The 23,939-nt window shown below is 52.8% G+C and overlaps 1 protein-coding gene across 9 annotated transcripts in view; it reads right to left on the reverse strand.

Moving 5' to 3' along the window:
- Positions 1-23,939, reverse strand: part of ANKS1A (ankyrin repeat and sterile alpha motif domain containing 1A) — a 193,571-nt gene that overhangs the window by 13,627 nt on the left and 156,005 nt on the right. For all 9 annotated transcript variants that reach the window (XM_036868298.1, XM_036868297.1, XM_036868293.1 and 6 more), the window contains 2 exons: positions 17,479-17,545; positions 12,156-12,262 (listed from right to left, as the gene is read on the reverse strand). In XM_036868298.1, coding sequence (XP_036724193.1) covers positions 12,156-12,262; positions 17,479-17,545 — 174 coding nt within the window. The remainder of the gene's footprint in view (positions 1-12,155; positions 12,263-17,478; positions 17,546-23,939) is intronic.

A 23,939-nucleotide genomic window follows, 5' to 3' on the forward strand; every position in this document is an offset into this window, starting at 1 on the left:
GAACAAACAGGTGGTTGCCAGAGGGCAACTGGGTGAGGTGGCAGGGGGAAGAAATAGGTGAAGGGGATTAAGAGGTACAAACCTCCAGTTACAAAATAAATAAGCCAAGGGGATGTAATATATAGCATAAGGAATATGGTCAATATTGTAATAACTTTGTATGGGGATAGATGGTTACTAGACTTATTGTGATCATTTCATAATGTATGCAAATGTCAAATCACTATGTAGTACACCTGAAACTAGTATTGCATGTCAATTATATTTTGATTTAAAATTTTCAAAAAAGGATAAAAAAAAAGAACAGAAATCGCTTGGTCAAAGCATATGTGTATTTAGAAGTCTGACAGATAGTTATACTCCCATCAGTGCAGCACTGTGCAGAAATGGCTTATCACTGCACATTTCTTATCACAAGATCATCCCGCTCATAGATGAACTCAAGCATCTTTTCACATTTTATCTACCAAGCACTTACATAGCACTTACTGCCCTCCTCCATGTTTTCCATGCTTTGCCCCTGCTAAACCATTGAGTAATAGGGACCACTGTTACCCCATTTTACAGCTCAGGAAGCTGAGGCCCAGAGAGCATCAGTAACTTGTGGGGCAGAGTTCAGCCTGATGCTCATGTCCGCGCGGCTCCGGGCTGGGCATGCAGAGCAGCTGCAGCTCCTTTTCCAGGAATTACTCACTTTATCCTTTGCATGTTTATCTATGGAGCTGTTGGTCTCTTCTGTATTTGATTTGTAGGAATTCTTTATATAGTAAGGAAATTAACTCTTTATGAAGAGTTAGGCATGTGTCTTTCCTGTTTGTCATTGTCTTTGGACTATTAAGCTGGCTTTGCTCATGCAGAACCTATCAGCCTGCACCTGAACACACCCACTTTTCTCGTGGAGCTTCTCTAAGTTGTCAGCCTTAGAAAGATCTCCCCCTCCAGGATTTTTAAAACAATTCTTTCACACTTTCTTCCTGTAACTTTACAGTTTCATTTTTTACAATCAAATCTTTAATCTATCCGGAATTAATTTTGATGTAAGTTTTAAGGGTCAGGATCCACTTAATATTTTTCCCAGGCAGCAGGCTGTCTTATTTCTTGAATGAGCTATCTTTTCCCATTGATATGAAATGACTTCTGATGTGTCCTAAATTCCTGTGTTTCCAAGAGTTTTTCTGGACTTTTTATTCTATTGAGGTGGGTATTACTTATGCCCACTTTACAGATAGAGAAGTTAATAACTCAGGCAAGCTCATGCGGACCACCAACTGGTGGCCTCACCTTTGTACCCAAGCTGTAGTGACTGCTGGTGTGAGAGCCTCTCCAGAGCCTGCGCATGGTGACAAAAATTTTGCCCTATAGAGGACAAGCCATAAGCTCAAGAGACTCCAGGTGAAGATGGCTCTGAAGGCAGACTGGACTCCCTGCTCAGGCTGCATGCACCCCCTTCCGCTGGGACATTAGAAGGAGCCCTGGGCCTGCAGAAGGTCCCCTGGGCCCTGGCACCACTCCAGGTCTGACCAGATCCCAAGTCACCCCTGAATCTAGGAGTCACCACACCGAGTTCCTGCAGTCATTCTGGGCCCAAATCTAGGGTGTGCTGATGAGGAAAAGCAGAGAGGGGGGCTGTCTGCCCAGACTTCCTACTTGATGATGAGGACACCTCAGTGAGGACCTGACAAATGAACCTCCAAGAGGGTGTCACCGCAGTGACGTTCTGAACACCCACTGTTAACTCCAACATTTACTCAGAAGCCTTCACAAGCTTTTAGGGTAACATTAATACTGGACTGAAGGCTGACAACCAGGAAAACCAGATCCAGCTGGGGACAGGACCTTACTAAGCAGACCCCCCAGTCAAGAGAACCGGGGACTGTATGCAGCTTTGAGGAGAAAGAGGCAAATGGAAACAAAACCAAAACAAAGGATGTGATGGAAAATCAAAGCAAACAGTTGCCACAGCACGTCCTGGGCTCAGTGCAGGGTCCTCCCGAGTTCCTGAACTTGCCACATCTACATTCTGTGGGATTAGTTTGTGTGGTGACTATAAGGTGCTCCAAATCCTCAAAGGCAAGAAACATTCTGGAAGTTACTGTACCCTCTTGACTGAGGAAGAAACCTTTACACGAGGAGGTTTATGGGGAAAAGGGACTTCCTACTTTGTTTACTTTCTACCACACTAACGTTTACTGAGAGCTGACTATGTGCCAGGCCCTGTTCCGAGTTCCTAGTGAGTGACTAGTTAGGGAGCTAGTCAAGTAGGACAGCTCATCCGCCTAAGCGAAATCTGAAACATAACTAGTTGACACTTGGCTTGGTTGGGTTCTGTCCCTGAGGGAGAGGGGACAGGAGGGCAGGGGTTCCCAGCCACAGAGGTGGGAGCAATGCCACACCTCCTCCTCCTCCTGGGTAGGTGTGTGCATGCAGTATGTCAGTGTGTGGAAAAGCAGGCTAGGAGACAGTGCACCTGGGCTCTCCTGCTCTGGCCCCACCATGGCCTGTATCAGCCCCTGCAGGACCTGGCCTCCACCCGAGCAAAGGCCTGTATGTTCTGATGGAAGCGTGACTACTGGGCAGAGCAGCGCTAGACTGCACTCGCCTTGGGACAGGGTTTCATCTCTCAGCAGTGGTTTCCAAACTTTCCACCTGCCCCGCCCCCTCCAGCCTCATTTCCATATTCAGTATGGTCTCTGTCTCTCTCTTCTCACTCGGCAATTTCTCCTGCCAGGAGTCATAAAAAAACAAAGGCTGAAACCTCCTCTCTTGGGGGAGAAAGAATGGGACAGAGCTACTGTCCAGGCCTGATTCTGCCTCAGGGGAAAAGCCTGGCACTGGTGCTTCCCCTGCAGCCCCTCCCTCTCCTCTCCGCCTCCCAGTCCTTTCTTGGGCCTCAAGGAGCCAGGAACTGTGAGAAGAGCTGCTCCACACAGAGGAGGCAGGAAGTGGGAGAAGTGCGTTGTTGGGGGCGGGGGCTCAACCTGGACGCACATGAAAATGCAAATTAAGACCTTAAAACATTAAATATTAGAGGTTAGTGTTAAATACAGCAAAAAATTAAAACAAACTTCAATTTGAAGTATGACGTTCAAATTGAGGGAAATAAGTTCAGATATTGTGTGGCTGTGTCCCAGTCATCAAAGGTCTTAGAGAAACTTCCAGCTGTTTTTGAAAGTGCATGAGTGGAGTGACGTCTTCAGGGAGGCCATTCCGAATTGAGAACGGTAAAATGTAAATATGAGACACACAGGACACAAAGCATTTAGCTGCCGATCTGTGAGACCTCTTCCCAAGTGAATCCCATACTTGAACTTGGGAATATTTGCTAGCAGTGTTCTCCCTGGTGAAATTTCTCTCCAGAAGCAACCACAGTCAGTGAGCCTAAAGAGCATTTGGCATTTCCTCAAGAGGACGTCCTCATCAGCTAGGAACACGGATCAGACTGATGCTTTCAACTACTTAATCATTTCCCTGAAATCATGGGCTCAGTTCCCAAATGCTGTGGCAACCAGGTAGGTGTGGCACCAGCTACTTGCTCTGTATAGTCTGTCATATTTTAAAGTTTCTAACCCTATTTGTTATCTCCAAGAATGGGAAAGTGGAATGTACAGAGTGAAGGAGAATACAACGTTGGGATAAAACACTAATCTTTTTTTTGTTTTTCAAGGCAGAACACTCAATTTTCTACCTTATTTTCTAATTTTTATTTTATGATAATATTGAAAATTGGAAAGTGTATAAATGTTAAAAACTTCTAATTGCTAAAAAGCACTGAGAAAATGGGAGCTAGCACTTAGAATAAGAAAGACAAAAGTATTTTCTTAAAGAAAAAAAAAAAAAAAAAAAAGACCTTAAGAGCAGATTTCTCTAATCAAGGGAAGGAAGGGTGGGAAGATGAGGGAAGTACCAGCCTGAGTGAACTGAGCAGCGATACTCACCACACCCATGGCTGTATTGATTGGGCCCGAGGCATCCTCCAGAGTCTCTGTGCACCAAAGGGGTAGCTCAGAGTTTCCCTGGGTCCTGGCTGGTTCAATGTGATACTTATGCTGCCTCTCTGCCTTCCAGAATTTTGTAGATTTCCACTGGGCCCTGCTTCTATCTCTCCCTCATATTAACAAAATAAATAAATAAAATTTTTTTCTGAGTAGAAAAGTTACATAAGTTTATTATAAAAAATTCTGAAAATTAATAAAGTGCAAAGAAAAATGTAAAAGCCACTTATAAATCCATTACCTCTGGGGGGAAAAAAAACCCCCAGGGTTACCATTCTGATGAATTCTTCTAAGTGGCTTAATGTTTTTTAAAAACTGAGATTGGGATCACTTCTAGCATTTCAGTGTATTTTTCTAAGCTTTTATTGTTAAAAAAAAAAAAAAAAAGCAAAAGTTGGGATTGTGGTATATGTATTATTTATTTAACCTGCTTTCTCACATGCTGACGTACTGCTTGCACACACCTCCTCATGACACTTAACCACCAGCGTCCACTGCACACTCTCTAGTTCATGGGCCTCCAATAATCTCACCCGCCACTGGACATTCTGGCTCCTTCTTTGCACGTAGTTTTCTACCATCCCCAGAACATGTTACTGGCCACAACGACGGAGTTGTCGTGGGCATGGTCATCTGGGGGGAGGGTCACTGAACATGGCACAGGACCCTGGCCTGAGCCAGGACCGCCTTCCCAGGCTGGGGTTGCAGTGACCACACGCGCACGCTGGTGGGTGAGCCAGGAGGGAGAGGGGTGAGCACACGAGTCTTCCTCGCCCAGACCATAGCCCCAGACCCGGGCCGGCCCAGGGAGAGCAGGAAGGAGCACTGGGAAAGGGAGGAGGAAGCAAGGAGGGGCAAGGCTCTGCTGCTGCTCACTGTTGTGGCCTAAAAATCTTAATAATGATGGAAAATAGAAGCCATGCTCCCTGAAGCATCACGCATCCACTCATCCAGGGGCTGAGGGCTTTCTGTGCACCACACAAGGCAGCTGTGGTATAAAGGAATAAGAACTGGGTTCAAATCCCTTACAAAGTCAGAACCTTATAAACAGGAACAAAGCCACCTGCCTGTCCGGGTTAAACAACGAATTCCCGGTGCTGAGTGCCGGCCTGCCGGTAGGAACCGGCACTCATTGGCTCCTCCTGTGTTCACCTGTTCACTGCTGCCTGGCCCAGCTGATTCCTGCCTCCTTGGAACCTGGTCACAGAACTTCCCAAACTGACACCTTCCCCCAGCTCACGGGTGGCCTTATAAAACGCTCAGCAGCCTCAGTAACAGGAGAAGCTCAGCCTTGACCCACAGCCCCTGCTCTCCTAACGGTCCCCACCTCTACCCGGCCCAGCCCTGTCCTCAGCTGGAGAGACAGAACTCGATGGTGACAGAGAGCAACTAGTTCCAAGAAGACGAGGATGAAGTGCAAATGTTACTAGCTCCTAGTTCCTGAAGCCAGACCCCTCCTCTCCCCTGTCAGTCTCAAGGGAAGGGTTGTCAGGGACGGCTCTCCTCCCGCGTTCAGGGAGGCAACACCCCTCGTGACCCTTGTTCTCCCAGGCAGGTCCCCGGTGTCCCCCTTCTCTTTGTAGCAGGAGCAGCATCCTTCCATCCATCTGCTGCCCGTCACCCCCCAACACCTGCCTTTCTGAGGCCTCATCTGAGGTCAAGATGCCATATTCACCCCCAAATCACCAGTGCAAACTAGCCAAGCCCAGGTCAGCCAGAGTCAAAGGGCCTGGATCCGAGACCACCCAAGGCAGGCTTTACCTCATGGATCTGAGGACAAAGCCGATTTCGGCTTCCGCTGCAGAGAAATCACAACCTTACGTTCCCACACACGGCCACGGTCAGTCTCGATCTTTGCTATGTGTGACCACAGCTAACACTGTGCCCCCTTCAGAGCTTATGTGCAGAAGGAAGCAGTCAAATGAGATTCCATGGGACAGGGACAGACGGGGAGGGAGGCAGAGCAACCTGCCCAAAATCATACAGGGGCGCCTGGAGGAAACCCAGGTCTCCCGACTCTCAGCTGGTTCTCAGTGCGAGTAATTAGAACCCCGTGTTTTCTCCTAAGCTTTGCCCCATCCAGTTTCCTTAACTGTGGCTTCAGCCAGCTGCCCGCGGGCCTGGCCCTTCCCTGAGGGTGGAGGGCAAGAACGCCTGCCGCTGGCCTGTGGTGGTGGCGGCAGCTGCAGGTCCAGAGGGCTCCGGTAGCTCCAAGCCAGTGCCGAGAGCTTACTGCAGTCTGGGCCCCACCAGCTCCTTTGCCAGCCTTTTGCAGAACAGCCCACAACACACAGTGGGCGGATGGAATGGTCTGCCTGACCCAACGGGCACCTCGAGTGATGCGCTGGCCTAGCCCACTGGCTCTGACTTTGGAAGATGTGCTGAGCCTGTGGCCGAGTCTCAGCATCTTCCGGTGAAAGGGGGGCATGGGGACCAGAGTGGGAGGCGAAGGCACTGCTCTGGGCCCAGGAGACCCAGCTTCCAGCCACAGCTCAGCTGTCTACTTGAGGAGCAGCCTGGAGCCAATGACTTAATCCCAGAGTCCTGAAAGTGCTGTCCATGGACCCCAGGAGTCCACAGATGGGCTTCAGGGATGCCCGGGGACACCTGAGTTATAACTGACATTTGACAGAGACACACGGGCCCCACTGCTCTGCCCCCTGCACTGCTGCACGTGTACACTGGGGGCGGGGGGTGGTCTACTAACTGAACACAATGGACGTGCTGAGATGCCAGCACAGAACCCCCTGCTGCTGCTCACACTGGGATATCAGCAACTGGAAGCTACATCAACAGGGTGTGTTCACCAGTCCAATTCCATCCTAAGGTGCAGTTAGTTAAATCAACAGACATGCAAATAGTTCTCAAACTCCCTTCCACTGTGAAGGGGACTGGAGAAGGCCAGAGCAGCACCGGGGGCACGTAGAGCTGGATCCTGAATAATTCCAGCCGCCGTCACTCTGAATAACTCCAGGGAGAGCAAGAGAGCACACGCGCCCGGAAAGGGGTCCAAAGGGAGCCTGGCTCTCATCTCAAGGTTCAAGGGCCCAGCAGAGACGAGGAACCACCTCAACTCCTGGGACACTGAGGAGCTAAGTTCTTAAGTGACCACAGAATTGAGTTAGTCCCGGAGGCAGGATCCACACTTGTCTAAGAACATTCCTCTCCAAGCCTTAGCTCCACTGCCCCTCCAATGACCCGGCTGAGGGAGCTCTCCCTCTCAGGCCCTGCTACACGCTGGGGCCCAGGAGCCCCTACCACACCCACACCCCACTGAGCAGTCAGCTCCCAGAGTGCTCTGCAGAGATGGGCCAGAACTAGTGCAGAGAAGTCGAGGCAGGGACGCATCCTGACAGCAGTGCCCGCAGCGGCCCCTTGAAGACGGGGAGCAAAGGAGACAAAGGGAGGGACATCGGAGGGGGGCGGTGAGGAGATGGCGTGGGGAGCCAGGGTGGGAACCCAAGGGCACAGCCGGCTGCGCACATGAAGCCGGCTTTCGGGGCTGAAGAGTGCGGCTAATCTGGGGAACAGGAGCAGGAAGGGAAGCTCGGGGGGCTGGGGACCTGGCTGGAAAGCTTCACGGAAGCCAATAAAGAAGGACCTCCTTGCCGAGCTTATGCCTTTAGCTCTTGCAGGGCTCGGTCCTCTTCACCTGCCATCTCTCTCCCACTCGTGGGAGCTGGCACAGTCTCAGAAACAGACAGGAAAACAGGGGAAGGCTGTCTGCATGTGGCAGAAGCCTGTGAAGAAATAAATGGATGGGAGTAGCACGAGGCCTCCCCGACGCTGCCCCTAAGAGGCAGCGGGCTTGCCGGCTCAGTCTCTGTTTCCAGCCCATCCCGAGCCCGCTGCCAGACTCATTTCCGCTTTCCATTTGTCCAACACCCAGCCTCGACCACCTCCCATGTGCCCGCTCTCCACTCAACCCTGCTGTCAAGGGGCACCATGACTCCCGGGAAGCTCTGCCTGGGGAGGGCACAGCCACAGGACCCTGCCCCCCAGGCCCAGGGCTGAGACCTCGGGGCTCCCCCAGAGCGTGCTTTCGAGGCCCCTCGCAGTCAGGCCCAGCCCACCTCTGCTGCCCAGTCAGGGCCCTGCCCTTCTCTGCACCTCGAGCCAGACTCCCCCCTCACCACAGACAGTGTGGGCCTCTCCCTGGAGTCTTTCCAAGTCCTGCAGACCTCTACAAAACCCCCAGGACAGCAAGTAGAACCCAGGGGTTCAAAGTTGGACAGATCTGGGCTAGCATCCCAGCTCTGCCACTTCCTGGCAGTGCCTCCACCCTCTGGGCCCCAGCGGCCCCGTCTGCAACTTGACGGACAACCGCCCCAGGGCTGGGCGCCAGCTCAGTGCCCGGCAGGCGGTGAACCCTGGGTGAGCGCAGGGCCTCCTCCCCGCAGCAGCACTTAACACTCGGCTGCTCTGTTGTTACTATTGCGCTGTGTGCTCCCTTCTCCCAGCTCATCTGTCAAGTTCCTTAAGTCTCCTACATTATCTGCTTTTCTGATTTCAGATCCATTCATTGTAGGAAATGCAGAAAATTTATTTCACTCCAAAAAAAGAAAATGAAGCCACCCATAATCGCTGAGATAACTGACTGTGGAAAACATTTTGGCTCACTCCCTGCACCTCTAGATGTTTTCTTTTTTGAAAATTAAGGTCATGTTGCACATGGATTTTTGTGTCTCAATTTCTTCACTCAACACTCCAAGGTGAATGTTCCTCCACATCAGACAGTCTTAAAAACCTTTTTAAATGTCCACATCATACCCCAGCGTGAGGAGCACCGCCATTTACTCAATGAACACTTCCGTAAAGGGAGGGCAGGCCGAGTCCCAAATACAGAGACCTGCACCAGCACGCTTGAGCTGCAAACCTGCCAACCACAAATCACCTTCCTTCCGTGCTGATTAACTGCATTTCCTCCCTTCTCCCGAGAAAGCCCATTTCCTGTGGACAAGATTTGTGGTGAAAAAAATGGAACTGGCTCTGATGCACGAGCCAGTGTGGTGGGCTGGCCGGCAGATGTGTGAGCCTGATTCCCCACCCCTTCTCCCAGGGTCTGGGGTCAGCCCCATCAGCCTTGGGAGCGAGCACCTGGCAGACCATGCTGCCCTGCCCCTGCCTCCTGCAAATCAGAGGCCCCTTCTGCCTGCAGACAAGAGGGTGTGAATAAAGTTCAAGGTGCAATGCTCGCTGGTCCAGCTCAGTCATCACATCACAGGAGGAAGAGCCAACAGAAAGAGGGTGTTGAGCTTAGACAAGACAGGACCCAGGAGGCCATGACAGAGATCTTCAATTTTCTAATGGGCTTAAGTGTGTTGTGTGTGGCCCCAAAAGGTAAACCTGGTTCAATGGACAGAAGCCGCAAGGAAACAGATTTTGGCTCAATACAAAGAATGCTCTAAACCAGCCCGAGCAATGCAGAGAGTGAATGGGCTATGCCTTTGTAAGGTGGAGAAGCCCGTTACTGGGAAAACATCACGGCAGAGCTCATCTGGAAGGGACTCGGGCACAGAGGGGATGATGAGACCACACGATGTTCAAGTCCCTTCCACCTTGAGAGGGAGTTGCGCGACCCCCTCAAATGCCCTGTACTCCTCCCACAACAGCTCGGACGAGCCCGCCACAGGGAGATTCCATAGCAGCCCTCAGTTTCCAGATGTTCCTACTACATCTAGAGTCTGGATGGCTTCCTGGGAGCCACTTGTGCATCTTGTAGAAGAGTCTCCAGGGTATTTCAAAACTAAGGGAAACATTTACAGCCTATTGGAAACCAAACCACACGGGGATAATACCACAGCTAACATGATGTAAGTTATACCATATGCAAGGAGGGAATGTTTCTAAACAAAAATGCTCCCTTCTTGTGTGTTTTCTTCCTCTTTTTTCTGGTTGCTAAAGCTTAATTAGCCTTGCGGCCCATCTGGCAACTTACATGCAATTACCCAGGACACTTTGCATGGCTACTCAGGCCACTTGAGGTCTGAGAAGGGACAGGCCAGGCTGCGGTGTAATCAGCATTCCTTCCTGCACGGACTCTGCCTGCCAGCTGCCCCTCCAGAACCGAGAGGAGAGAGAGGAAAAGCTCGCACCCAGGGCAGCAGGAGGGGCCTGGAAGGCCCTGGAAGAATTGAGCTGCTGGCCTCTCTCAATGAGTGCCCTTCCCAAATAGAAACAGACGTGTTCTAACAGAGGCCCTGCATCTTGCGTGGATGTTTGGCCCAGGGCCCGCCCAGCTACTTTCCGGTCAGAGCACAGGGGTGACAGGGAAGCACTTTTAAAGGAGTCTTGATATTCAAGGCTTAGGAACCTTAGCCTTTCCAAACTAGCAGGAGGAGGGGTGAGAAGTCAAGAGGTCAGCCCCTAAGACTCCTAAGCTTAGGGAGGGGACACTCTGTGACATCCACGGCCACCCTCCCTTGCCCATCTGATGGCCAGCGCTCAGAGAGGGAAGGCCCCTCAACACCCAGCACCAAGGGCTAAGTGTCCTCACTCACTGGCTGAACCCCCACCTCCACCTTGGGTTTGTTGGCCTTCCCCATAGAACATGGTGAGTCAGGGATTAGTTTACAACAACTATAAATATACTCAGTTCAACTTAAAAAAAAATTATTTTAAAACCTAAGATTTTTAAAAGCTGAAAAATAACTGGCCCGAAGCTGGTTCTGGAAAGGTGGTTTGTAGCAGCCTTCGCTGTCTGCCCCGAGGATGGAGACGGCCCAGGTGAGGTGAGCGGTCCCAGTCAGGGTTCCCCTGGGAACCCCAGGCCAGCTCCATGGGTGGCCCTCTACTCAGGAGGCACCCAATGCCACCTTGTTGGTGAGAAGCCCACAGAGACCCACTCTGAACAGGAGAGGGCGGGGGAGCTCTGGGCCGACCGACCACCACCCCTCAACCACGGCAGCGAGGGAGCTGGGGGGTCAGAGGTCTGCTTCAGGGAGTGAAGGCAACTCAGCATCCACTCGGGACTGCGTTCCAGGAATTGTCAGAGTGGGGGATAGGCCCGCCAGGAATCAAGGAGGAGCCTCAAACCAGCTCCTGACATAACACGTGCAACAGGGCGACTTAAAGCATATCAACGGTTCCATTCCCACTCCCCTCATCCACGAGTAAGAAAGTGGCCGTGCAGCACGGTGGTTAGAGCAGGACCCCCAGAGCCGGGTGCCAGGCATACATTCCTACCCCACCAATTCCCGGAGCTGTGGGTGTGAGCAAGACACTCCACTGCTCTGCATCTGGAAAACGGAGATGTTGATAAGAGCGCACATCTCAGGGCTGCTGGGAGAGTCAATGAGTGGATACATGCAAACCACTGTCCCACAACTGCCCGCACACAGAGCACTAACAAGACGTGTCAGCTCTGTCGTCACCACTGCGCTCAACACCTGCCCTGGGGCAGCTGGGGCTGCCTGGGAGCCGGAGCCAAAGCCCAGACCCGACCCATGAGGACATCTCGGGAGGGTTTCCAGGAGAGGGATGGTCACGGGCAGCCCACCCTGAGCTGCCTGCTGGACTGACACAGGGAGCGCTGGGTCCAGAGCCCAGGGTCCCAGCCGGGCCCCTACTCCACGGGGAGCCTGAGAAAAGACACTTGGGTTTTTCTTTTCTTTTTCTCTGAGCCGTTGTGCTCTGCAAGAAGAGCGTGCAAAGTTATAGCTCAGAAGAGGAAGCAATCCTTCCCACCCCCAGCTCAGCCTCTCATCTGGGCCACCTCTGAGGCCACGGCCCCGCCAGACACTCAGCCTTCCTGAGGGAGACCAGGCTCCCGGCTTCAGTGACTACAGGCTCCACGGCATAGTTTCGGGGAACAAACGGAACTTCTGGTGTCCGGCTGAGATAGGAAGGGGAGTCGCCAGGGGGACCCGGCCGTCCCGTGCACCTCAATGCTCGGAGCCACCCACTGCCTGGGGTCCGAAAGAGAGACGGGATGGGGCCAATGGGTGCATCAGAGACACCCCTTCTCGGACGCAAACTTGCAAAGAGCTCTCCCCACAGGGCCGTGTCCGGAGCGGAGATGAGGAAGCAGGCGACACTCCGCTGAGCGCCCTGGGTCTAAGCCATGCAGCTCCCTCTTCCCCGAGACACAGGTCTACGTACAGTTTCCAACTCTAGCACGGCCTGGGCAGCAGGGAGCGTCTCCCCCGGGGTCTGGACACTCACCAGGAAGCGGACATCGTCAAAGCCATTGAGAAGCAGCCTGCTCTCATACTGCTGCAGCCCCACGGCCTCCAGCCACTCCCCGACGCTCTGCTCCGGCGGCCGCGAACCTGACGAGAGAGGAATCGGCAGACGCTTGAAAAGGGAAAAACCATTGAGGCGGTAGCAGCGGCACTCAGAGGAAGACAGATGGCACTGCCACATCATAGTCATTACCATAAAGCAGACACACTCTGTACTAGAGGCGGGAGAGCGGTGGCCCCCGCGGCCCCTCCTCCGTGGGTGCGCCAAGAGCACCGGGCGGCCACCGCCCACTCACGCGCCCCCCTGGGTCCTGCTGCTCCGGGGCCTCGCAGCACCTGCACGGCCGCCGCCCAGGGGTCGGGGGAGCCAAGCCCCAACGCTCTCCGGGTTGGCGCTCGTCCGCCTCCACGGAGGTATTTCACAAAGTCTGTCCCCACGGGCACCAGAAGGGGCCGGGGACGAGGGATAAGTCCCGCGACCTTGCAGCACAGGCCGGTCAGGGGCGAGCGCGCCTCTTCATGCAGCGGAGGGACACAGGCACAGCGACCACAGCGAGGACTCCGTTCACGGTCACGGGGAGCCAGCGCATGCAATACAAGCAGCAGGAACCCGGCACGGGGAGAAAGGAGACTTTTACTTGTCTTTCCCCAGCAGTCCCGGAACAAGCAAACCATGGCCACCGGCCCTTCGTGCTCAGAGGCTCAAGGCGGCGCGGTGCGGACGGGCGGGCGCGCGCGCGCATGGGCCGGAGCTCCGGCCGGGAGCCAGGTCCCCAACTAGACTCCGGCTGCCGGCGAGCGGGGCGTCTCCCGGGCCAGGCCGCTGTCCCCGGGGCCGCCTTCCCGGGCGGGGCTGTGTGGCGGGGGCTGGGCGTTCATCTTCCTCTTCCGACGGTGGCTGCTCCTGTGACTGGCCTGCCTGCTCGGCTGGAAAGCAGGCGGGCAGATCCAGTTCTTGGCTAAAGAAGACAAAGCCCAACCCAATAAAGTAGAGAGAAAGGAAGCGGTCCTCCGTCAGCTGAGCTGTGGTGGCTCAAGTCTATTCCCATTCTGCGCTGCTCTCTCTTTGGCTGAGTGATAAAGACAGCAACTGTCTTCCCAGGGTCTCCGGATCTTGCTGTCCTCCTCTGAGGATGAGCAGGGAGGGGAAGACATGCATTTGCTCCGCTCCTCAGGTAGGACAGGGGAGCGTGCTAGTGCAGGGAGGAAAAAAGTTCAGCCCTTCCGGGCAGACCTTGGATGTTCTGAGCTGAACGCCTTAACCCCACCTACTTCTCCAGTTCTCGTGGGCAAGAACAGATAAAAGAAGAAAAAAGGAAAAAGGGAAGAAGAGGTGCAAGGAAGGAAAAAGAAGAACTATAAAAACATCACCTCCGGAGAACTCTTGACACGGTGAAAGTCATTATGCTGTTCCCGGCACTTTCTGCCCCTCTGGGCAGGCCAAGCCCAAGTGGCTTGGTTGTCTAGGAGACCCTGGTGACCCACTGTTCCAGGCTCCCCCTCTCCTTTGTCCTTTGCTGAACAGATGGTGGTCAGGGTCGCGATGCACACTGCAGCAGCACTGCGAGATGCCGAGTCTGGGGGCTGCTTGAGCTCCCCTGCCCTGGAGTGGGGCCGTCTGCTCCAGGAACCTAAGCGGCAGGCTCTTGTATGCCCTTGATGTCAAGTGTCCCCCGGCTGCTGATTCATTCCTGCTCGTAATCCCCCGGCCGGACAGCCGTGGTCTGGCCTGCTGCTGGTGGATGTGTGCGCGTCCAGAACCGCAGCAGAATGCTTTGTCTAAAGGCTCCTGGGCTCCACGCTGCCTGCTGCCGGCTCCACAGTCCTTGCTCGCTCTCATAACGTCTGGCCCTCCCCCCTCCTCCCCTCCCCACCCTCCTCCCTTCCACACTCAGGAAAATACATCAGGGATCGGACATCGCAGCAGAAGCTGCTGCTTCTGCCACCGAGGGAGAAGGAGACAGCAGCACCAGCACTGGAGCAAAAGGACAGATTTTCCAATATCTGCTGTTGCCTAATACACACGCGTACAAAAGTCAGAGACGGCCAAACTTTACCTCCAGCTCCAGGGGCTGGAAACAGCTTATCAGGGAGAATAGAGAAGGAACAGTTCTGTAGTTTTGGCTGATAGTTTCTAGGACAGCCAGAGAGGGGACAGAGGAGGGACACTGTCCTGAGGGCACAGCCCATGGGTTAAGTGACCCCCGCCCCCACTTCAGGAATGATTGTGCCTCTCTGCCAGGCAGATAAGCCGCGAGGTATCACAAAAACAGATGACAAAATAAGGACATTACAACTGATAGTCCTCAGGTGAGCACACCAAACAACTTGGGAAGAGACTTGTCTCCAGGCCGTCAGAGCCCAGCAGAGAAGTGCCAGGCCCAGAGCAGGCCATTCACTATCTGGGGGAGGAGGACATGGGAGGAGAGGCACCAAGGACAAGGGGAAACCAGGACCAAACCCCCAGTACAGCTGAGGAGACAAAAACGGTAACGTGTACAGAGACACAAACCCAGGGACCACGTGTCAACCTGTGAACGTGCTGGGAGGCACCTGCATCCCAACAGACTATTGGTGGCCCTGGTGAAGAAGGGGCTCTGTGTGCTGGGAGATCAGGCCCCTAGAGGAGCCTGTATTTAACAGCTACTCAACAGCTAAACGGCTGGCTCCAGCAAGAGAAAGCCAAGCGTTCTCTTCTGCTGGCTAGACAGAACAGGCCTTTGATGACAGCAGCCAGAGTGGCCCAGGCCCGGGGGAAGGCTCGCCCTCCCTGGACTCCTGACAGTGGGATGAGTTGTAAAACATGCCTGCCGAGAATACGGGAAACCAGCTCCAGCGCTGGCCACTCGGAGGCCCACAGCCCAAAAGAGGAGTGAGATTCAAGTGCCATATTGGGGCCTCGCCCTTCAGGACACAACCCTCTGCAAAACCAGTCACACCAGGCAATCCCATGCTTAGTTAAGGGCTGCTAGCTGGCACGCCTGCTCCTCCTCCCAGGATGGCAACCTCACAGCCCAGGTCTCTTCTCCTAGATCCAGAAGCCCAAGGACAACATGAACTCTGACAATGGTCATTCAGAATAAACAAGAAACCTGCTCTGGTCTGAGCTGAAGGCTGGTGTTCCCCGAGGTCCTGGGGAAAGCCCCCTCCCGACCCATCAGACAGAAGACAGAGGTTGCAGGCAGGCCTGGGCCCACGCTCTCCATCCTTCACAGCCTGGCCGCCGTGCAGATACTGCAAGCTGGGACTCTGCAGCACGGGTGGACGCACCCTCTGCTCATGGCCACCTTCCTGTGCCCGCCCTCGACTTTCCTAAGCTGGGGTATGGAGGATGGCTCAACTCAATGCTGCTAAAACAAAACTGCGTGTTGGGATCCAGAAACCTAGGGGGGTAGCTGGACCAACTCTTGCCATTCACATGAGTTCGTGGGGGGTGAGGATTGGAAAGTGGGGCCCACAGGGCAAGGAAAGGGCTCAGTGTCACCAGCTCCAAGGAGAAGGGCTCTTCCAGAAGAGTGTTTTCCAGAAGGGCTGCCACACTCCTGTTTTATCAAAGCCAGGAGGTAATGGCCTGATTCTGCCCCAATCTCTCAAGCACATGCAACTGATGTAGCCTCCTCAGACGCAGAGGGGTACAGGGAAGCAGAAAGCAGCCTCAACTGAGCTGACTGCATCAGACCCATACCTGCTGCCCCTAAAGCACATGGCAACAGTGTTTGTCTCGGTCCTGAACATCTATTCCCAACAAACACATGCTCTTCGTAAAAGCCTGCAAACCACGACAGAAGGAAAGCTCCCCGGACTGCGTGTAGGCAAGTGCCTGGAAAGAGAGCCACAAACTCTTAGCCAGAAGAGCCACTTGTGCAGACCCTCAGCATAATCCAAGACTGGCAAAGATGAACCCAACCCAACCAGACCCTCTCTGCTAGAGCCCAGGGAAACAGGGCTGAAGGGAGGGTGTCTCCAGGAACCCAGTGGGAAAAAGGGTGGAGGGAGACAAGGCAGGGGGGCAGACGCCCCTCCTCTCCAGATCTGTCGATATGAGGAAGTAATCATTTCCTGGAGAAAAATGAGCATAGCTACTATTTACTGAGTACCTCTTTAGCTCAAGTGTTTGTATATATTACTCATTCTTAACAAACATAAGAGAGAAGTACTATATCCAAATGTTGCAGATGGGAAACTGTGGGCTCGGAGGGAGTAAGTGACTCGCCCTGGACACATAGGTATCTAGAATCAGGATTTGAACCAGGGCTGCGGCTCCAGAGCCCATGCTCTCTCCACAAGCCCCATGGCCTCAGCAGCAACTTTCTCCCTGACGTGCACACTTGCCCCCATCCCTCAGACTTCCTGCCAGGGCCAGAGGCCCACGGAGGAACTAGAGGTGTCACTCAGGGCTCACAGGTCAATCCTGGATGGCGCCTCCTGAGTGAACAAGGAAGCCACCCCTTCAGGGCAGAGAGGCCCTTCCCCGATAAGGGGGAGAGGCCAGGCTCCCAAGCTGCTTTCAGCCCAGATGCACTGGTGGCAGTTCTGTCTTCAGATGCTTGGGGGAAGGGGTGCAACAGGTGCTCTGGGAGGCACCTTTAAGATGCCACCTCACCTGAGCAAGCAACACAACCATAATCCTATTACCAAGAAAAACAGCTCAGGTATGGCCTCCCTAGTTCCTTTGTTTCAAACAAAGGAAATAGAGGCAGGCCTCACCTGTAGGGCTTTGAGATGAAAAGAACACCCCAAGTAACAGTGATCTGAAGTAAAAATGATGAGTGCCTACGTAAACGGAAAAGTGGAGAAACAGACACAAGGAGGAAACAGCAGATTCAACCCTTCCAGGCGATGCAGGCTAAACAGTCCAACCCAGCGCTCTGCCGCTGCCATGGATCAGGTGAACGAGAGCCACGTGCCCATGAAGAGGTAGTGCCAGAGCCGCCTGGGAAGCTGGGAGACCAACACGAGGAGCACTCCACATTAAGCCAATCAGAGAAAGCCTACATTTATGAAAGCAATGATGAATAAGTGACAATCGTTCACTTTTTATAAAAGGGGCTTCCTAATAGACAGCCTAAAATTCAATTTGTACACTTTTCCCTCCACTATGTAAAAGGAGTCATGGCTCCTAAAATAACAGCTAGATGGGCTGTGTGGACGCATGAGATTCCGAATTGTAAGAGAGTGACATGGTCTGAGGCTGACTTCTCTCACCCCCCCAAATGTCTGTCTTCTGCGTCAGAGAAAAACCTGAGCTAGAAAGGACCCAGAGGGTGGTGTTCCACGGGGAAAATGGCTGCTTGGCACCATACCTGAGATCTTCTGCTGTTCCTGAGAAAAGTCGATCCCTTCTCCAATAGAGCTCATGATCTTCTCAATCTGAGATGGAAGAAAAGAGGAACAAAAAGGAAAGGCTGTCAGGCTCGAGTCAAACATTGCCAGCTCACTGTCAGCGCACACACCGGGGTAGGCCTCCGGGTCTCTTCCAGACGATTCCAAGGTCCAGCACCAACCTGCAAGGTTTCAGAGCTCACGGCGCTCAGATCAAGCAAGGCTCTTCTCTGGCCACAGCCCCGTAGGGTCTAAAGACGAGCTCTGAAGGGAGTGAGCGGGTAACAATCGGAGCTCAGCTGCTGGAAACGCCCAGGAGCCTCCCTTCCAAGGCAGTTTATATGTCAGTCCCCCCACCCTCCAGCTCTTCCAGACCCAGCGGAAACTGGGCAGAGGGTGCAAGAGCAGGCCAGTGCTGGCACCCTTCACTGCTCATGCTAGAATCTAAATTCCATGAGGGCAGAGGCTTTGCCAGCTTTGTTCCATGCTATACCCCCAGCGCCTAGAGCAGTGCCTGGCAATTCGCAAGCATTCAACAGATAATTGCTATTGCATGACTGCCAGCTCTGAGGTGTGGAGACATTTTCTAGAGCACCTGAATGGGCACATAACGCTGAATGGAGGATCATTTGATCCCTGGAGGCCGGCAGTCCTGGATGCAGCTCTGCATTCAGGGGAGAAGAGGTGCAGATACTTGTCCTTCCTCTGGACCACAGCAGAGAGAGCTGGTCTCAAAGCATCCAAATGTCTCCAGCATTGCCCCCTATATGGACCACCTGTCCCAGCCATCTGGCTTTGGTCACCCTGGGCCAGATTTAAGCCCCCTGCTCCCAGAAACCTGGCCAGGGGCAGGCCCAGACAGCGAGGAGGAGCCCCCCCAACCCCAATTGGGTTGCAGTGATAATGAGCTCATTCACTGCTCTTTTTCCAAAGAAAGGAAAAGAGGACCTTTTGTACCAGGGCTTGGATGTTTTTTCCTCTGAGTGCAAGTAAGGAGCCTCAGGTCTGACAATCAGAAAAATAATAGCTCTCCAGCCAGCCTCCAGCTGGCAGGCAAAGGCAGCACATTTGACACTGGGCAGAACAACACAGGGTAAGCACCACCTCTCCCCTGGCAGCCGGGAGCACAGGAAGGTCTTTTCCTCCAGCAGTCACCTAACTGCTTGTTAATGCACACTGCTAACTCCATCCCTGAGCTCAGCGAAAGCAAAGGAAACAACACATCTGACCCGTGCAGCAAACGGAGGGTGTGCCTCGACTTATCGGCCGGCAGCCCAGAGGCCGGCATCAGAAGCAGGCAGTGCCTCGGCAGGTCTGCAGTGCCCCTTAAAGAAAAGGCCCCCTCCCTCCAGCCCTCCCCAGAGCATCCCTTTCTCTGGCCCTGCCCATTTCAGGTGCAACACGGCAACGACCCAGCCAGCCAGGAGGGTACTTCCCTCCCACCCCCCTCCTCCGCAACGCGGCAGTGTTGCATCCATAAAATCGGGGGTGGATACTGCCTCCCATAAAGGACTGTGTGGATTAAAAGTATCATGTACATAGGCATCTGGCCGAAGACCTGGCTCATAGTAGATGCTCAATAAAAGGTTAGCTTGCTTCCCACTTCCCCTCTGTTGTCCACAGTGCTCCGACCTAGTAAAACTTATTTTTAAAGTTTTAAAATGTATTTTTGCTTATATTTATTTTTTGACAATACATCCACGATTCAAAACTCAAAACAGGCAAAAGGTTATTCAGAGAAAAGTCTCCTTCCTACCCGTCTCCCAGCTGCCTGTAGTTCTTCTCTCTGGAGGCAACCAGTATAACCAGTTTCTCAAGTATCCCTCAGATCTATTTGCAAGTAAGCAAATATATGAATGTATTCCACCACCACCCATACTGATAGAGGCGTTCCATATATGCTGTTCTGCATCTTTGTTTTTCCACTTAATAATGCATCTTGGAGTTCTTGCCACAGTTCATAAAGAACTTTTTTTTTTTTTTTTTAAATGGATGAGGTATAGTCATCCTGTGTAAGGCTATATGATAATTTATTTAACCAGTCTTCGGCTGGGCACGTGTGGAGTTTCCAATCTTTTCTCATTGTAAACAGTGCTACAGTGAATACTGTTTCACATACATCTTTGAACCCAGGTGCAAGGATATCTGTAAGATATCCTAGTGATTTCTTGAGAGTCCTTCCAGGCACGGAATCTTGAGTTAGCAGCAGGGACCTCACAGGTCATATAACCCCAACTCCCACGCCACGTCCAATTTTGCTAAAGACCTTCCAGAGATGGGGCACTTGCTAACTCTCCCAGTCAGTTCACCCTATTTGCATAAAGCGCCAAGTTATAACATTTGTCTTTCTACAGATTTAAACTTTTTTTCTAACTTCATCTCCTCTTCCACAGGAAAGGCTTAGGGATATGTGAAGACAGCTCTTACCTTCCAGATAAACTCTCCCCCACCACCAGGCTGCAAGGCCCAACCTGGCATTAAATGACACATCAGTCATTACATTCAGATTTCATTCAGCAGCCTCAAAGCTGGGCAAAAAGCAGGCACTCCACAGGTATCTGCTGATGTGCCTTCCTTTTCCTTTTCTGCATTTATAGGAGAAAAGTAGGGTGCTCGAGGCGAGGAAACTTTTTCTTACATGGGGGGTTGGGTCCTTATCCCTGGAATGGCTCTACCAGCCTTTGGATCCCACCTCCAGGCCAAAGCGGGTAAATGTGGGAGAATCACCACTGCAAGCACCAGGACGGATGGAATCAAGCATGTTTTATCTGCCATTCTTCCCCGTGGGTCTGGCTCATGGTAAAAGAGGCAACTGACAGACAAAGAGCAGTTTACATTTACTTAGAGCCAACAATGAAAAGCTGTTTTCCCAAGGCCACACAGAGTGTCAGGGTGGGAAAAACTGAAATGGAAGGTGACTCCAAGGTGTCTTTTGAAATAAAGTCAAGCCCTACATTATATATTTCATCATCATCATAATCACCTAACACCCAAAGCCCTGGCTGGCCTGTCCAATCAGTATCTCCTGGCTGCTCAACCCATGACATTTTGCCAAAGGACCTTTGGAGGTCAGAGTGAGCAGAGTTGGACACGCTGCTGCTCCTCTGCTGCTGCTGCTTCTCTGCTCTGTTCCCTCCTGCTTGCCCCAGGGGTCACCCTCAGGTGAAAAGCTCAGCTTCCACAGCCCTGTGGGTGCTTCAGCCTGCAGGCCAGCTGGGAAGTGCTAGCCGGGCACTCTCAGAACCAATGTCATCCAAACTAGAAAGTGTGCTTTGTTTTCTGTGAACTGCAGTAGCTAAGTCCAGCTGAGAAGATTCTAGTTTATAGAGGAACTGAGAGCTCTCCAACAGTTTGCAACCCAGGACCCCTTCCATCCTTGGTGAAAGCACAGGGCTAGGAGGGAAGTGGCAGTGAAGCGGGCCTGCGCGGGCAGAGACTGGCAGGTCCCCACCCAGCCCCTCAGCCAGTCCGTGGACACAGGGAGGAGCGGGACCTCATCACCTCCCCCTGCCACACCCCCAGGGCCCAGAACCAGCGAAGGGGGAATATGGTCATTTCAGTCTAGACACAGAGGAGCGGTCATAGGAGACAGATACCGTTCTGATCTACACACTTCGTGTAGTTTAACCATTTAGGCTTGAGCTAAAAAACAATTTGATTAGGCTGCTTTCCCAGAAACATTCTGCATCTCAGGGGACTGTCAGGGGAAGAGGCAGATGGAATGTACCAGAAGGGAACAGTTCAACATTCTCTTCTTCTTCTATTGTTTGGGATCCATGACATTTTTGGAGAGAGATGGGAAATGGCCATGATTTAATACTGCACTTTGGGACTTCCCTGACGGCCCACTGGTTGAGACTTTGCCTTCCAATGCAGGGGGTGTGGGTTGGATCCCTGGTAGGTGAGCTGGGGTCCTGCATGCCTCCGGGCCAAAAAACCAAAAAAGCACAGAACAGAAGCAGTATTGTGGCAAATTCAATAAAGACTTTAAAAAATGGTCCACATCAAAAAATCTTAAAAAAAAAAAAATACTGTGCTTCACATGAACTCTATAGAGAGCTCATATTTGTGTTTAGTAAAGTAAAGCCTGAAACTTATCACCATAATGGACTCATCTATTCAAAAAATGCTTGGAAATATTCCATTTTCAGCAAGTATTCAGAATTATTCCATTTAGACTTTTTTTTCCCCCTACTAGGGCTGTATAAAATGTGTTCCCTGTATGGCTAAAAACAGAACCAAAACCAAACACTAGAAATCCTGCCACTGAGGCCCTCTCCCATCTGCTTGTTAGGAACACAGGATCCCGGATGCCCACAGGCTGGCAATGGGAAGTGACATTCTATATCCAGAGAGGCTCCACTCTGGTCACCATAACCTGGCTGCCAGGAGCAACTCAGATTATACTAGGCTTTTCCATGGACACTGGGAGTCACGGGGGCAGGGGGGAGAAGACAGCTGCTGCGGGGATAAATACCTCCCTAGGTTTTTTTTTTTTTTAATAAATTTATTTATTTATTTATATTTATTTTTTGGCTGTGTTGGGTCTTCATTTCTGTGCAAGGGCTTTCTCTAGTTGAGACGAGAGGGGGCCACTCTTCATCGCAGTGCGCGGGCCTTTCACTGTCGCGGCCTCTCCTGTTGCGGAGCACAGGCTCCAGATGCGCAGGCTCAGTAGTTGTGGCTCACGGGCTCAGTTGCTCTGCGGCATGTGGGATCTTCCCAGACCAGGGCTCGAACCCGTGTCTCCTGCATTGGCAGGCAGATTCTCAACCACTGCGCCACCAGGGAAGCCCCTCCCTAGGTTTTGATGGGTCTTCTGTGCCCCAGGAAGTGCGCTGGATAAAGGCGGTCCAAGGAGAACCACAGCCTCGGTGCAACATGGCTCTGAGGCCCGTGGGGAGCCTCCCTCCTAGGAGGTGGTACGAGTGAGAAGCAATGGGCATTTTCAGGGGCTCTCACTGCAAAAACATCAGGGGAACAGGAATCAGTCTGGTCATAAGCTGAGGCCTGAGAGGAGAAAGAGAAAGAGATTGCCTTTCTCCAACCTTCTTTTGGTGCAAATGGGAACCTGAAGGGAGATGTTTCTGGAATTCACTGGCAACTGAATTTGGTGCCTGACGTCAGACACTCCCCCCGACCCCCTTTTGCTGCCTGCAGAGCTATCAGCTCCCAAAGACCCTGCCACCAGATGGAAAACACACCAGTCCCGTTGGGCCTGTACCACCAGGGCTGGAGACACCGTCTACCTCTCCTTCTCTGCCCCCAACACTTAATACTTTACTGGCCCAGAAACACACTGTGCTTGCACTGTAACTTCCCGATTAGCTGTTTTATGGTGTGTCCCAGAGACACTATAGGACCAATAAAGGTAAGAACCCCGTTTCATACTGTTTCTTTAAGAGGCCACATGGTGACCTGCACAGAGCTGGCACATGGAGGGGCCGGGTAACAAACAAGTTACCATTTGTTAAATGCCCAGGCCAGGCTAGTCACCTCACTGATACAGTAAGAGGGGAAAGGCAGCCAACACTCTGAACCCCAGTCTGGATTCTCTAACTCCCCTTCCCTCCTCATTTTTATCTTTTTCCAACCTCCCTGAGTTGCTGGCACAGTGACCTCACACCCCACGACTACCAGCTGGCCCTTTCTCTCAACAGTCCCTCAGAGCCTCGACTCACTGCCAAGGAAACGTGTCATCCCATTTTTCAGGTGAGGATGCTGAAGCGCTACCCCACAGCTAGACGCCCAGCCCCCAGCTGATGGCACTGCTCCCAGTGGGGGGGCCGAGCCTGCCCTCTGGCGGGGACCAGGGGGCAGACCCTCTCCCCGGGGCCAGACAGCCTGGCTTGGACAGCGCCCCCCATTCCCGGGAGCACAGGCTGAGCCCTCGCCTCCTCGACCTCCCCAGAGGCCCCGAGCCCCTGCCCTCAGGTGACCGACGACACTGGAGGTGGCCCCTTGGCTGTGCAGGGCACCCTGATGCTGCTGACGCTGCCTCCCAGGCCCAGCGAGCGCATAAGAATGCATCACCATCTCTGTCTTCTGGGGCTCAGCGGCCGACAGGCACTCCTCAGCCTAGAGTGGGCTTTGATTCCCCACATTTGAAAAAGGGTCACCGACCAGGGTCTGAGTTATTTGTTCCCTCTCTCCCCAGACTGAATTGCACAAGGCCTGGGGAAAGACAAAGATGGATTGAAGTAAATTATTTGTCCTGATTTTCTAACCTTGTCAACTGCGTTTAGGAGAGGGACAGGGTGGGGGGAGGGGAGAAGACAGCAGGGGATGAATACAGATCTGCCAGCGGGCTCAGGGCTGTCCCTTCCGAGGCAGCTCCACTAACAATGAGTCACTTCTTTTCCACAGAGCAAGGTTAGTCTGAGTCTCATGGGGTTGGGGGGACCTTGGATCTTTACCATATTTATTGTTGTATCCCCATTTG

Source organism: Balaenoptera musculus, chromosome 11, assembly GCF_009873245.2.
Source record: "Balaenoptera musculus isolate JJ_BM4_2016_0621 chromosome 11, mBalMus1.pri.v3, whole genome shotgun sequence".
Lineage (NCBI taxonomy): Eukaryota > Metazoa > Chordata > Mammalia > Artiodactyla > Balaenopteridae > Balaenoptera > Balaenoptera musculus.